At 47.9% G+C, this 14,215-nt stretch overlaps 1 protein-coding gene across 2 annotated transcripts in view; it reads right to left on the reverse strand.

Annotated features, from left to right (window-relative positions):
• The window catches only part of QTGAL (queuosine-tRNA galactosyltransferase), a 405,856-nt gene that overhangs the window by 76,984 nt on the left and 314,657 nt on the right, over positions 1-14,215 (reverse strand). Inside the window, exon 1 of one of the 2 annotated variants that reach the window (XM_089661797.1) lies at positions 10,385-10,513. The exons of the other annotated variant lie outside the window; for it this stretch is intronic. Coding sequence (XP_089517923.1) covers positions 10,385-10,474 — 90 coding nt within the window. The 5' untranslated portion in view covers positions 10,475-10,513. Of the gene's footprint in view, positions 1-10,384; positions 10,514-14,215 lie in introns of those variants that run through there. 2 annotated transcript variants of the gene reach the window in all.

The raw sequence follows: 14,215 nt of genomic DNA on the forward strand, positions 1-14,215 counted from the left end.
GGGGTTGACCTGCTCCTGTCACCGCTGAGCACCTTCCGAGTCCTCCCAAACCCCCCCTCCCTATCCTTCTCCTCCTTCGAGGCCCACTGCGTCCGACTATTCTCCCCAACCCCCCTGAAGATTGCTGTGATATACCGGCCTCCTGGATCCATACCCCGCTTCCTGGAAGACTTCTCCTCCTGGCTACCCTTCTTCCTCTCCTCTGAGCTACCCACCATCATTCTTGGGGATTTCAACATCCCTGTCAACCTCGACAACCCGGACACAGCCCGTCTCCTCCACCTAACCTCCTCCTTTGCACTTGCACAGTGCATACAATCCACCACCCACTCCAACGGTAATATCCTTGATCTCGTCTTCTCCAACCGCTGCGCTCCCCACAACCTCACTAACACCCTCTTCCCTCTCTCTGACCACAACCTGATTACCTTCTCTGTCTCCTCGTCCTCCAACGCCTACCCCTCCAAATGTCACACTGCTACCAGCCGTAACCTCCGCAACCTTAACCCTGCCCCCCTCCACTCTGCAGCTGATCAACTCCACGACCGCATCCTCCCCCTGTCCTGCCCCGACTTGGCTATGACCGCCTACAACAATGCGCTGTCAACAGCCCTTGACTCACTAGCGCCTTTAACCACACACAACATCAGACCCTGACCGCTCCAGCCCTGGCAGACTGATCACATTAAAACCTTCAAACGACACAGTCGTGCCCGGGAGCGACTATGGCGCAAAACCAAATCCCAACAAGCCTTCACCCGATACAAATCTGCCTTCCACACCTACACCTCCTCCCTCCATACTGCCAAACAAGCCTACTTCCTGACCCTCATCAAGGCCCTCTCCTCCAATCCTCGCCGACTTTTCTCCACCTTCAACTCTCTACTCTCGCCACCCCCACCTCCACCCAGCACCTCACTCACTGCCCTTGAGATTGCCAATCACTTCAAAAACAAGATTGACACAATTCGCAAGGACATTGCCGCAACTCACACGCCTTCTCAACCCGTCCCCTCTCACACAGCTACCCCCTCATCCCCCCTCCCCCTCGACATAACCCACAGGGACTTCGTCGCTGCTCAAACTCCCTCCAACCCCCTTCCCCCTCACTCAGCTACCCCCTCTTCACCCCTCTCCCACGGCCCCACCACTGCTCTGACCTCCTCTCCCACCCCACGCTACATTCCTCATACTGAAGCTCCCCCAACACTCCACACCTTTGACCTTACTACCATCGAAGAAGTCTCCAAGATCCTCTCTGATGCCCGCCTCACCACCTGCCCCCTCGACCCTATCCCCTCACAACTCCTACAACCTCCCTCCCCCTCCATCCTACGCTCCCTCACCCACATCTTCAATCTCTCCCTCTCCTCCGGCACTTTCCCTTCCCCTCTGAAGCATGCACACATCACCTCCATACTTAAAAAGCCCTCCCTGGACCCCAATGACCCGAACAACCTCAGACCCATCTCCCTACTCCCATTTACATCTAAACTCCTCGAGCGCCTAGTCTACGCCCGCCTATGCTCTCACCTCAACGACAACAACCTCCTCGATCCCCTACAGTCCGGCTTCCGTCCCCTACACTCCACCGAAACTGCCTTACTCAAACTCTCCAACGACCTGCTAACCGCCAAAGCTAATGGCCACTATTCAGTGCTCCTACTCCTTGACCTCTCTGCGGCCTTTGACACAGTCGACCACCCCTTCCTCCTCAAAAAACTACACTCCCTCGGCCTCAGAGATTCTGCTCTCTCCTGGCTCTCATCCTACCTGTCACCACGCTCTTTCAGCGTTACCTATAATGCCACCACCTCCCTCTCACTCCCCCTCTCTGTTGGGGTCCCTCAAAGCTCTGTCCTCGGGCCCCTTCTCTTCTCCATCTACCCCTCCTCCCTTGGCCAACTCATACACTCTCACGGCTTCAACTACCACCTCTTTGCCGACGACACACAAATCTATCTCTCAACCCCCCACCTCACCCCCTCGGTCTCCGCCCGAATCACACACCTGTTGAGCGACATATCAGACTGGATGTCGCTCCACTTCCTTAAACTGAACCTCTCCAAAACCGAGTTTCTTGTCTTCCCCCCAGCCTGGACAACACCCCCCATTGACTTCTCCATCATGTCCAACAACGCCACCATCAAACCCGCCCCGCAGGCCAGAGTACTTGGTGTCATTTTGGACTCCAACCTATCCTTCCAGCCCCAAGTCCACTCTTTAACAAACTCGTGCAGACTCCACCTCCGCAACATCGCCAAAATCCGCACGTTCCTAACTCCAGAAACCACTAAACAGCTCATCCACTCCCTCATCATATCACGACTCGACTACTGCAACTCCCTCCTCACTGGCCTGCCTCGCCGCTGGCTATCCCCGCTTCAGTCCATCCTGAATACGGCTGCCAGACTCATTCACCTTTCCAACCGCTCCGTTTCCGCCACCCCCCTCTGCCAATCCCTCCACTGACCTCCACTCAGTGTCCTCCACCCCCCTCTGCCAATCCCTCCACTGGCTTCCGATTGCGCAACGGATCAAATTCAAAATCCTAACGCTGACGTACAAAGCCGTCCACCATACTGCCCCGAACTACATCACTGACCTAATATCCAAGTACCGCCCAGCACGCACACTCCGCTCCTCACAAGACCTCCTTCTCTCTAGTTCCCTGGTCTCCTCCTCCCATGCCCGCCTCCAGGACTTCTCCAGTGAGTCACCCATCCTCTGGAACTCCCTGCCCCAACCCATCAGATTATCACCTACTCTCCTCTCCTTTAGGCGCACCCTGAAAACCCATCTCTTCAGGGAAGCCTACCCCGCCCCCTGCTAACTTGCCGACCTCCTCCACTCTTCCTACCACCCCATCCCCCACAGCTATCTCCTCCTGTGCCACCATCCCCTCCCTCCTAGATTGTAAGCTCGAAAGAGCAGGGCCCTCGATCCCCTCATGTTTTGCATTGTATTGGTATTGTTCTGTCACATGTTCTGTTCCCCTCTGTAATGTACAGCGCTGAGCGAACTATTGGCGCTTTATAAATACTGTATAATAATAATAATAATAATACCCACATGAAATTTACGTCCTTTTTTTCCCCACAAATAGAGCTTTCTTTCAGTGGTATTTGATCGCCTGTGCAGTTTTATTTTTTGCGCTATAAACAAAAAAAGACCGACAATTTTGAGAAAAAACAATATTTTCGACTTTTTGCTATTAAACAAGTCCAGTAAAAAAAAAAATCATATTTCGTCATAAATTTCGACCAAAATGTATTCTGTGACATGTCTTTGCTAAAAAAAAATCCCATTACGTGTAAATTAATTGGTTTATGTGAAAGTTATAGCGTTTACAAATGGCGGTATAGATACAAGAATTATTTTTCTTTATATATAGTAATGGCGGCGATCAGCAACTTGTAGCGGGACTGTAGCGAGCATTCTGACACTGGGGGGGGGGGGGGGGGGGAACTGTCACTGACATCCCCAGTGACACCAATACAGTGATCAGTGCTAAACAAAAGCACTGACACTATACTAATGGCACTGGGCAGAAAAGGGTTAACATCTGGAGCGATCAAAGGGTTAAATGTGTGCTGTTTTGCTGTGTACTATGTGAGTGTTTTATTGTGTAAGCACATTGCTTTGTATTGCTCTGCAATGCACAGCAATACAAAGCAGTGTGCTGGAGCTGAGAGGGGAGAGATCTGTATTGTATTGGGATCGCTGGGTAAATGGTCAAACCATACCGTGGCCCGTGTGCACGCGCCGAGTTTGACTGGCCCAGAACGGCCAATAGGGGGCTATTGTTTCAATGTTTAACCCATCCTGCCATAAGAGGGGGCCACCAGTTTTTGTGGAGAGACCCCCCCCCCCCCAAAGCTGCATCTGTAATGGGAGGATGTGCACCATTTAAACCAGAAGGAACGCTAGTATGTACTATCCAGACTGTACGGAATTTCAGAGGGGGATTTTTGGAAAATCTTCCAGAAGGTGAACTTACACTTTAAATCTACAGGTTTAATTAAGGTAATCCCTGGTGATCCTGCCATGAGGGTCCTTGTTCAGGCACTTCCTGTTATGGGGTGACAATTGTCTCCAAGTTCTTCTCCTAGGTTGCCACCCGGTCACATGCTCCTCCTGGTGGTCATGCTGATACATATTGTACAGGTTTGGTCCATCGTTGTCACCTTCAGGAAGCCGGCCTTGGGCAATGCTGTGCAGTTGATGCTGGAGTGAGTGCATGTAGACAGGAAGCGATTGAAGGAAGCTGCAGGAAATCAGCCTCCTCACCCCCTATTTTAACCACCTAAATTCCGCACTACTGAGCCACAACCACATGCACTGCACATGGTTGTGGGTCGGTTGCAGTGCAGCCTCATTAACTTGAATGGGTCGTGTTTGGCAGGAAGTAGACACCTCCTACCATGGCTGCGAAGCAAAGCGCTGCACCCATGGCACGTGTACACCCCAGGCCACTGCCCTTGCAGCTTAAGGGGGAGCGGTTGGGGTTGAGGGTGCACAGTAAAATTGTGTCTCAGCCATGTGTTTTTAATGCCGCCCCCCAACCTCAAGCATAAACAAGCCCTACGATGGGTAAAAGGAACAGTAAAGGGGTGAGCTGGAAGGGTATCAATTCTCAATGCTTTCCCAGTACATAAACATGCACACTCAGCAGATATAATGATCCTGTCTATGTTAAGATCTTCCTACAGAATACCAGGGCCGCAGTTGGATTGCACAACCACCACCTCACACCTAATGAATGAAAAACCGAAAGTGTCAAGGACCAAACTTTGTGCTGCCCCCTAATTCTTGCTGCCCCAGACTCATGGCAGGTTTGGCTCTATGGAAGCCTACAGCACAGCTGGAATAAAGAAACCCAACCGGAAACTCTAGAATCTAGCATTAAAAATTCTGGGGAATCAGATCTCAGGTTTGGACACGTCTGTGGTTGGGCAGCTAGTTTTTCCGGTCCCAGGCGTCAATTATCCCCCGCTCTAATTTATTTACATGTAGACTAATCCCCTGTATTAAATTTACCATTCTCCCCACAGATTATGCCGTGCACTCACAAGCCTCCCCTGTCCTGCTGGGACTTGCTACTGACAAGTGCCGAAACACACCGCTGACACTCGCCCTACGCGACACACCTGTCTTACACGGTACCTGTCACTTCTGTATGATACAGGCTTCGGCAATAAACGATGAATAATCAGATCACTTCTACCATTTTTTCCACTTTTAAAGAAAACGCACAGCTAAGCAGAGATATGTAAACGAGCTTCAACCAATGCTAGTGTACACAGGCTTCGGCAGGTCAGGAAAATGGCTAGAATGAGACCAGTTTACAGATCACCATAAAACACACGATTTGACTGTACAATCTTTGTATAATCAACGTTACAGTTACTAAAAGTATGGAGTTGATTTACTAAAGGCAAATAGTCTGTGCACTGCAATTGCAGTTGCTCCAGATCTGAGGGGAAGCTCTGCTGGTTTCTGTCATCCAATCACGTGCAAGCAAAAATGCTGATTTTTAATTTTCCTTGCATGTGATTGGGTATTCTTTGCAAAGTGAAGCTTTAATCTATTTACTAAGCTCTGTGGTAACTGCACTTGCAGTGCACAGTATATTTGCCTTTAGTGAATCAACCCCTTTGTATTCTGGTGACCTACCTAAGCTATCCAATCAATCTGTTTCCAACCAAGCACAAGAAAGCAAAGGAAGAAAGAAAAGGAAGAAGGAAAAGGAAGAAGGAAAGGAAAGGAAGAAGAAGGAAAGAAAAGGAAAGGAAGAAGAAGGGAAGGAAAGGAAAGGAAAGGGAAGGGAAGGAAAGGAAGAAGGAAAGGAAAGGAAGAAGGAAAGGAAAGGAAGAAGAAGAAGAGGAAGAAGGAAAGGAAAAGAAGAAGGAAAGGAAAGGAAGAAGGAAAGGAAAGGAAGAAGAAGAAGAGGAAGAAGGAAAGGAAAGGAAGAAGGAAAGGAAAGGAAGAAGGAAAGGAAGAAGAAGAGGAAGAAGGAAAGGAAGAAGGAAAGGAAGAAGGAAAGGAAGAAGGAAAGGAAAGGAAGAAGGAAAGGAAGAAGGAAAGGAAAGGAAGAAGAAGAGGAAGAAGGAAAGGAAAGGAAGAAGAAAAGGAAGAAGGAAAGAAAGTAGGAAAGGAAGAAGGAAAGGAAAGGAAGAAGGAAAGGAAGAAGAAAAGGAAGAAGGAAAGGAAGGGAAAGGAAAGGAAGAAGGAAAGGAAAGGAAGTAGGAAAGGAAAGGAAGAAGGAAAGGAAAGGAAGAAGGAAAGGAAAGGAAGAAGAAAAGTAAAGGAAAGGAAGAATGAAAGGAAAGGAAAGGAAGAAGGAAGGGAAAGGAAAGGAAGAAGGAAAGGAAAGGAAGAAGGAAAGGAAGAAGAAAAGGACGAAGGAAAGGAAAGGAAGAAGGAAAGGAAGAAGGAAAGGAAGAAGGAAAGGAAGAAGGAAAGGAAAGGAAGAAGGAAAGGAAAGGAAGAAGAAAAGGAAAGGAAAGGAAGAAGGAAAGGAAGTAGGAAAGGAAAGGAAAGGGAAAGGAAAAAGGAAAGGAAGAAGGAAAGGAATAAGAAAATGAAGAAGGAAAGGAAAGGAAATGAAGGAAAGGAAAGGAAGAAGGAAAATAAAGGAAGAAGGAAAGAGAAAGAAAGGAAGAAGAAAAGGGAGGACAAGAATCGAAGAGGAACAGGAAAGGAAAAAGGATGGGAAAGGAATAAGGGAAAGAAGAGGAAAGGATGAAGGAAAGAAAAGGAAGAAGGAAATAAAAAGTAAGAAGGAAAGAAAAGGAAGGACGAAAGAAAAGGAAAAGACAAAGGAAGAAGGGAAAAGGAATGAAAAAAGAGGAAAGGAAGAAGGAAAAAAGGAACAGAAAAAGGAAAGCAAGACTGAGAGGAAGAAGGAAAGGAATAAGGGAAGGGAAGAAGGAAAACAAAGAAGAAGGAAAGGAAAAAGGAAAATGGAAAGGAAAAAGGGAGAAGGAAAAGAGAAAGGAAATAAGGAAAGGAGAGAAGAAAGGGAAAAGGATAAGGAAAGGAAAAAAGTAAATGAAAGGAGAAAAGAAAAGGAATAAAAAGGATAAGAAAAGGAAGTATTGGGTCCCCCCATCCAAAGGATTATTTATTTTAGCTGATTGCGCTCAATGTGTTAAACTAGAACACACTGAGGATTTAATGCTACTTGAAGTTTAATAAACAGCACAGACTACTCATACTCTCATATTACTACACTGTATGTGGATTCATTTTTAATAAATCTTTTGAAGTGTGCTGAAAACTTTAGTTTGGACTTCTACTGATCTGAAGGGTAGGAGTGGGATCCTGTCCTGTGACTTTGTGTATATTATATCCTGCAGGGGGACAAATGCTGCTTCAGTTGGAGATTTTGATATATAAGTATTACGCATTGCAATTACTATAATTACAGCGATCAACATTTGAATGATTCCATGGAGGACTGATGAGCAGAATCAGCAGCTACAGGGATGCTCCCCCTCCAGAACTGGGCTGTAATATCTCTTCCCAAATAACTGTTTCTTCTCAATTTTACCATTAAAAAAAAATTGGCACATTAGGGGGCTCAGCGCTTGCCAGGGACTTTTTGGAAAGGTGAGGGAGGGAAGGTATTGATACAGAGAGGGGCTGTCCAGCCTACTTTTCCCACAGAGCAGAACTCAAATTGGGGGTGTCAGAGCTTTGAGGGGGGAGATTAATCACAGGAGCCGCTTCCCCTCCTCCGCACTTCCCAGTCTAATATTATTAGTAGAATCTGGAAGCGTAGGTGGGTGAAGAAGACTGAGAGGATCCCAGTGCAGAGGTTAACCCTTAAATCACGCAGCGCCTGGTGAAGATCACAGCATTGTGAGTTCATACATCCACAGAGACACAAGGCTCATTTTATGTCAGAATCAGAAGGTTCTAAACAGGGGTGGACTGACAACTCATGGGGCCCCCGGGCAATAGGGGATCATGGGGCCCCTGTGTCCTTGCCCAAACGCAAAAAAGCCTATGAAAAAGGTACCAGGGGCATCTCATGGGGCCCCCTACTGACCCCTGGCCCTTGGGCAGTGCCCAAGTTTCCCAATGGTCAGTCCGCCCCTGGTTCTAAACTATTCACAGGAAAAGGAGGAATGGACTTGGTATCGAATTTGTGTTACAGAGTATGCCTGAGCAAAACGTTTTTTTTTTTTTTACTTTTGGATGAAGTTGGGACGATTAGAACCTTTTTGATGGTCTTCTGGGGCTCCGTTTAAAAGATTTCCCCTTTTGATTCGTATCACAGTGATAAATTCACCAGGCAGGGAGTGAGAGAAACTCTTCAACGGGGACACAGACAGCAATCAGACATTGTTACTACTTAGAAAAAAACTATTCTGTCTTTGTTGCCGTTGATGATTCTCCTACATTTCCTTTCTGGTGAAATAGTTGTCACCAAGACAGGAAAGGAATGGGTGTGTGAAATAGAAGTACAAACCTGGCAGGGGTTCGAATCCTTTTTCATTTCAACCAAAAGTAAAAAACAAAGGAGCTGATTTACTAAATTCAAAAAGACGGCAAGTACCGCCTCTCCAGAGCTTAGTAAATAAGGGGAAACTCAGCTGACTTCCATCATCCAATCCAATGCATGCAAAAATGCTGTTATTTTTTTTATAATTTTCCTTGTATGTGATTGGGTATTCTTTGCACTGTGAAGTTTCACCTCAATTTGCAGTCCCAGGTTCATCCTTTTTCAACGAGCTAATGAAAATAAATAAAACATTTCCATTTTCATTATATATCTTATTTTAGAATCATCATCGCTGGTCTCTGTGTTTCTCCATGCAATGCAGGCAGATCATGGCTGAGGGGGAGGGTGCTGTACATAGCTTCCTGAAAGCATCACAGCACCCTGCCTCTGTTCTCCTCTCAAGAGCCCTCAGTCCTGATGGGGTGGCTCTTCGGAGGAGTTATGCAAAAGTCATAGAACCCTGATGGTTGGAAGTCAGTCTGGAGGAGTGGGTGTTCCTAGGCAGACTGTATTTGTATGCAAACTACCCTAGGTAATGCCCACATGTGATGATGATCCTCTATAAAAGAATGGAACCACCTGCCTGGAGTTGGTATGTTCTCCCTGTGCCTGCATGGGCTCCTCCGGGTAGTCCGGTTTCCTCCCACACTTCAAAGACATGCTATGAAAGAGGTGGGGCTTGGGACCGTCAGACTGGGTAGGAAAGGACTAAATGAAGCTGGACGTCCTCCAGCCAGGAAATGGGGCAGAGCTCTGGCTCCCTGCAGCTTCTAATGCACATTGTGAGAAGCTCACAGTGTGCAGTATAATCAGAGGAAGCCGTTTCAGTCCAGGAGAAAAGCAGCTACACCTGTGCAGGACAGAAGGGGAGGAGCCGGTACACCTGTGCAAGACTGAAGGGGAGGATCCGGTACACCTGTGCAAGACTGATGGGGAGGAGCCGGTAACCCTGTGCAAGACTGAAGGGGAGGAGCCGCTACACCTGTGCAAGACTGAAGGGGAGGAGCCGCTACACCTGTGCAAGACTGAAGGGGAGGAGCCGGTACACCTGTGCAAGACTGAAGGGGAGGAGCCGGTACACCTGTGCAAGACTGATGGGGAGGAGCCGGTAACTCTGTGCAAGACTGAAGGGGAGGAGCAGGTACACCTGTGCAAGACTGAAGGGGAGGAGCCGCTACACCTGTGCAAGACTGGAGGGGAGGAGCCGGTACACCTGTGCAAGACTGAAGGAGAGGAGCAGGTACACCTGTACAAGACTGAAGGGGAGGAGCCAGTACACCTGTGCAAGACTGAAGGGGAGGAGCCAGTACACCTGTACAAGACTGAAGGGGAGGAGCCAGTACACCTGTACAAGACTGAAGGGGAGGAGCCAGTACACCTGTGCAAGACTGAAGGGGAGAAGCAGGTACACCTGTGCAAGACTGAAGGGGAGGAGCCAGTAAACCTGTGCAACACTAGAGGGGAGGAGCCGGTACACCTGTGCAAGACTGAAAGGGAAGAGCCGGTACACCTGTGTTACACTAGAGGGGAGGAGCCGGTACACCTGTGCAAGACTGAAGGGGAGGAGCCGCTACACCTGTGCAAGACTGCAGGGGAGGAGCCGGTACACCTGTGCAAGACTGAAGGGGAGGAGCCGGTACACCTGTGCAAGGCTGAAGGGAAGGCCAGCGGGCTACACTCCCATACCTGTATAATACACAAGGTATTCCACATTGTCTTTGTATAGTCCATGAATTCTACGGTTATATGTGATCAGCCATATTAGGCTAAAAAGGCTCCGATTTACTAAAAATTTACAATATCAAAGAAAGAAAAACCATTGCAGTCAGCATTCCGGCTGAGAAGGAGACCCGATCCCTGCAGGGGACTCACCTCCAATAGACGCCTCTTAAGATGGGAATTCTTCTTCTTCACAGATTTAGAAAATAATTTCATTTTGTTTTTGCAGAGCGCTAGAGACATCCTTGTTCCAGGTCTGGACTATGGATATCACTACAGGACAAATAATGAAATCCCGTGTATTCATTAACACAGGCATGGGGCAACCAGACCGGCCGAGGTACAAAGGTGGATGTGAAAGCCGTAAACATAAAGAGAAAAATAAAATACATTCCACACAGACAAACATTAGAGATGAAATTCCTATTTCAATACTTATTAATCAATACTGGGCAGCACAGCGGCTAAATGGTTAGCACTTCCGTCTGGCAGTACTCGGGCCGCTGGTTCGAATCCCAAGCATGGCACCACCTGCCTGGAGTTTGCATGTTCTCCCTGTGCCTGCGTGGGCTCCCTCCGGGTACTCCGGTTTCCTCCCACACTCCAAAGACATGCCGGTAGGTTAACTGGCTCCTGTCTAAATTGCCCCTAGTATGTGTATGTATGAATGTGAGTTAGGGACCTTAGATTGTACGCCCCTTGAGGGTTAGGGACTGATGTGAATGTACAATATATATGTAAAGTGCTGCGTAAATTGACGGTGCTATATAAGTACCTGAAATAAATGAAAACAAAATACTGGAAATAATGCATGAAAATTGCATCCCGTGGCCCTTTAAGTGGGCTTTTATGTTGTGGCTTCTGTATCATGTGACCGCTGTGACTGGCAGTTACTTGATCAGGAGCTCGCCCCGCTAGCTGTTTTAGAATAGTGGGAGATAACCGGAGTACCCAAAGAAAACCCGCACAGGGAGAACATGCGGATATAGTGAATGCGGGGTCCGGGGAGAGCGGATATAGTGAATGCGGGGTCCGGGGAGAGCGGATATAGTGAATGCGGGGTCCGGGGAGAGCGGATATAGTGAATGCGGGGTCCGGGGAGAGCGGATATAGTGAATGCGGGGTCCGGGGAGAGCGGATATAGTGAATGCGGGGTCCGGGGAGAGCGGATATAGTGAATGCGGGGTCCGGGGAGAGCGGATATAGTGAATGCGGGGTCCGGGGAGAGCGGATATAGTGAATGCGGGGTCCGGGGAGAGCGGATATAGTGAATGCGGGGTCCGGGGAGAGCGGATATAGTGAATGCGGGGTCCGGGGAGAGCGGATATAGTGAATGCGGGGTCCGGGGAGAGCGGATATAGTGAATGCGGGGTCCGGGGAGAGCGGATATAGTGAATGCGGGGTCCGGGGAGAGCGGATATAGTGAATGCGGGGTCCGGGGAGAGCGGATATAGTGAATGCGGGGTCCGGGGAGAGCGGATATAGTGAATGCGGGGTCCGGGGAGAGCGGATATAGTGAATGCGGGGTCCGGGGAGAGCGGATATAGTGAATGCGGGGTCCGGGGAGAGCGGATATAGTGAATGCGGGGTCTGGGGAGACCGGATATAGTGAATGCGGGGTCCGGGGAGAGCGGATATAGTGAATGCGGGGTCCAGGGTTTAGAAACACTTAAGACTTTATTTTTCTCAATATTAGTTTTACATCTCTTTAGTGCTGATGTGGTGCTTTTTGTTTTGTTGCTACAATTATGTATAGTATAATACTGTAAATAAAACTGAAAAAGATCCTGAAAAGGACAAGAGACATTTTGAAGAGGATACATATAAATAATAAACCGGTATATATATATTATGTATTGATTGCTATCCTAAAAAAAAAATATAGCATTTAGGGGTCAATTTGCAGTTTCCTGCTTCATGGATGCCATTATGGTCGGTGTGACCTCCAGACAACCCACAAATGAACCAGCCACACTGACCACGGATAAGACTTTGCTGGGCCCTTACAGCTACGAATCCTTTATCTATTGCCCTCACAGTCAGCTGTAATCAGTCCCTGCACAAAAAAAAATAAAAGATAGTCTAGGATGGGCAAATATTTGGGGTCAGCCAATCGATGAGAAGGTGCACCTTTCCTGATCTGTGCAAACCATAACATGCCTACCCCAGTACAATAATTAGTGGTTTTTCTTGTATCCATCTTAAAATTTATTATTGTTATAGTATTTATATGGCGCCAACAGTTTGCGCAGCGCTTTACAAAATGAAGGTAAATATTACAGTTACAATAAAATTTGGTACAAGAGGAAACAGAGGGCCCTGATCCTGGGAGCTTACAATCTAGGAGGAAGGGTTGAGGGATACAAAAGGTAATAGCTGTGGGGGATGGGCTGATGGAGGAAATAAATGGCAGTTTACTAGGTAGAAGCAGGATAGGCTTCTTTAAAGAGAAAGGTTTTCAGGGATCGTTTAAAGGTGGATAGATTAGGAGATAGCTGGACAGATTGGGGTAGGGAGTTCCATAGGATGGGAGAAGCTCGGAAGAAGTCCTGGAGGTGAGCATGGGAGGAGGTGACATGGGATCTAGAAAGCAGAAGGTCTTGGGAGGATGGAAGAGATATTGATATTGGTATTTTGCTTGATATTTTGAGACCAGGTTGGTGATGTAGCTGGGGGCAGAGTTGTGGATGGCTTTGTAAGTTGTTGTTAGTATTTTGAATTTTGTTTGTTAGGTGAGTGGAAGCCAGTGGAGGGATTGGCAGAGAGGGGTGGAGGACACTTATTGGAGGCCAGTGGAGGGATTGGTAGAGAGGGATGGAGGACACTGAATGGAGGTCAGTGGAGGGCTTGGCAGAGAGGGGTGGAGGACACTGAATGGAGGCCAGTGGAGGGATTGGCAGAGAGGGGTGGAGGACACTGAATGGAGGTCAGTGGAGGGCTTGGCAGAGAGGGGTGGAGGACACTGAATGGAGGCCAGTGGAGGGATTGGCAGAGAGGGGTAGCAGACACTGAGTGGAGGTCAATGGAAGGATTGGCAGAAAGAGGTAGCAGACACTGAGTGGAGGCCAGTGGAAGGATTGGCAGAGAGGGGTAGCAGACACTGAACGGTTGGTAAGGTGGATGAGCCTGGCAGCAGTATTCATAATGGACTGGAGGGGGGATAGCCTATGTAAAAGTAAGTCAATGAGGGGGGAGTTGCAGTAGTCGAGGCCAGAGATAACCAAGGAGTGAATTAGGACCTTTGTGGTATCATTGGTTAAAAAGGGGCGTTTTCTGGAGATGTTGGAGGTTGAGGCGGCATGATTGGACAGCGATTGGATGTGGGCCTCAAAAAAGTTCAGAACCCAGAGTTACTCCTAGCACCCTGGCATGCAGCGATGGGTTGATGGTGGTGCTATTGATCCTGACCGAGAAATCAGGGGAAGAGGCACGTGGGGGAGGAAATATTATGAGCTCAGTTTTGGATAGGTTGAATTTTAAAAAGTTGTGTGTCATCCAGTCTTATATGTCTGTTAGTAAATCGGTGATACGGGAGGAAACTGATGAGGTCAGCTGAGGAGTAGAGAGATAGAATGTACAATATATATGTAAAGAGCTACGTAAATTGACGTCGCTATAGAAGTACCTGAAATTGCATTCGGTGTGAACAAGGGATTAGACCCCAGATGTCTCCTCTGGCCTCCAAAGCATCTGATCAAACTGAGAAAAATGATGTCACAGACATAGTTATAGAAATTGTTCATATTGTCAGTATCTACCTATTTGCATCCCTATAGTCCCCTGGAGAAAAGCTGAACTCCAGGTAAACAGATGAAGTACATATATGGGAGCTGCTTTACCCGCCAACGGATTTGTATTTATGCTCATCCAGTTCTGAGATTCACACAGCTCTGTCACACAACACAGAACTACTTGGCAGGGGATGGGACCTTATTTTTTCTGTTGCAGTTTCACTTTCACTTACAGGTCTTATTCCTAGCCTGT

Source organism: Staurois parvus, unplaced genomic scaffold (genome assembly GCF_062004578.1).
Source record: "Staurois parvus isolate SC_StPar_1 unplaced genomic scaffold, SC_StPar_1.0 ptg001387l, whole genome shotgun sequence".
NCBI lineage: Eukaryota > Metazoa > Chordata > Amphibia > Anura > Ranidae > Staurois > Staurois parvus.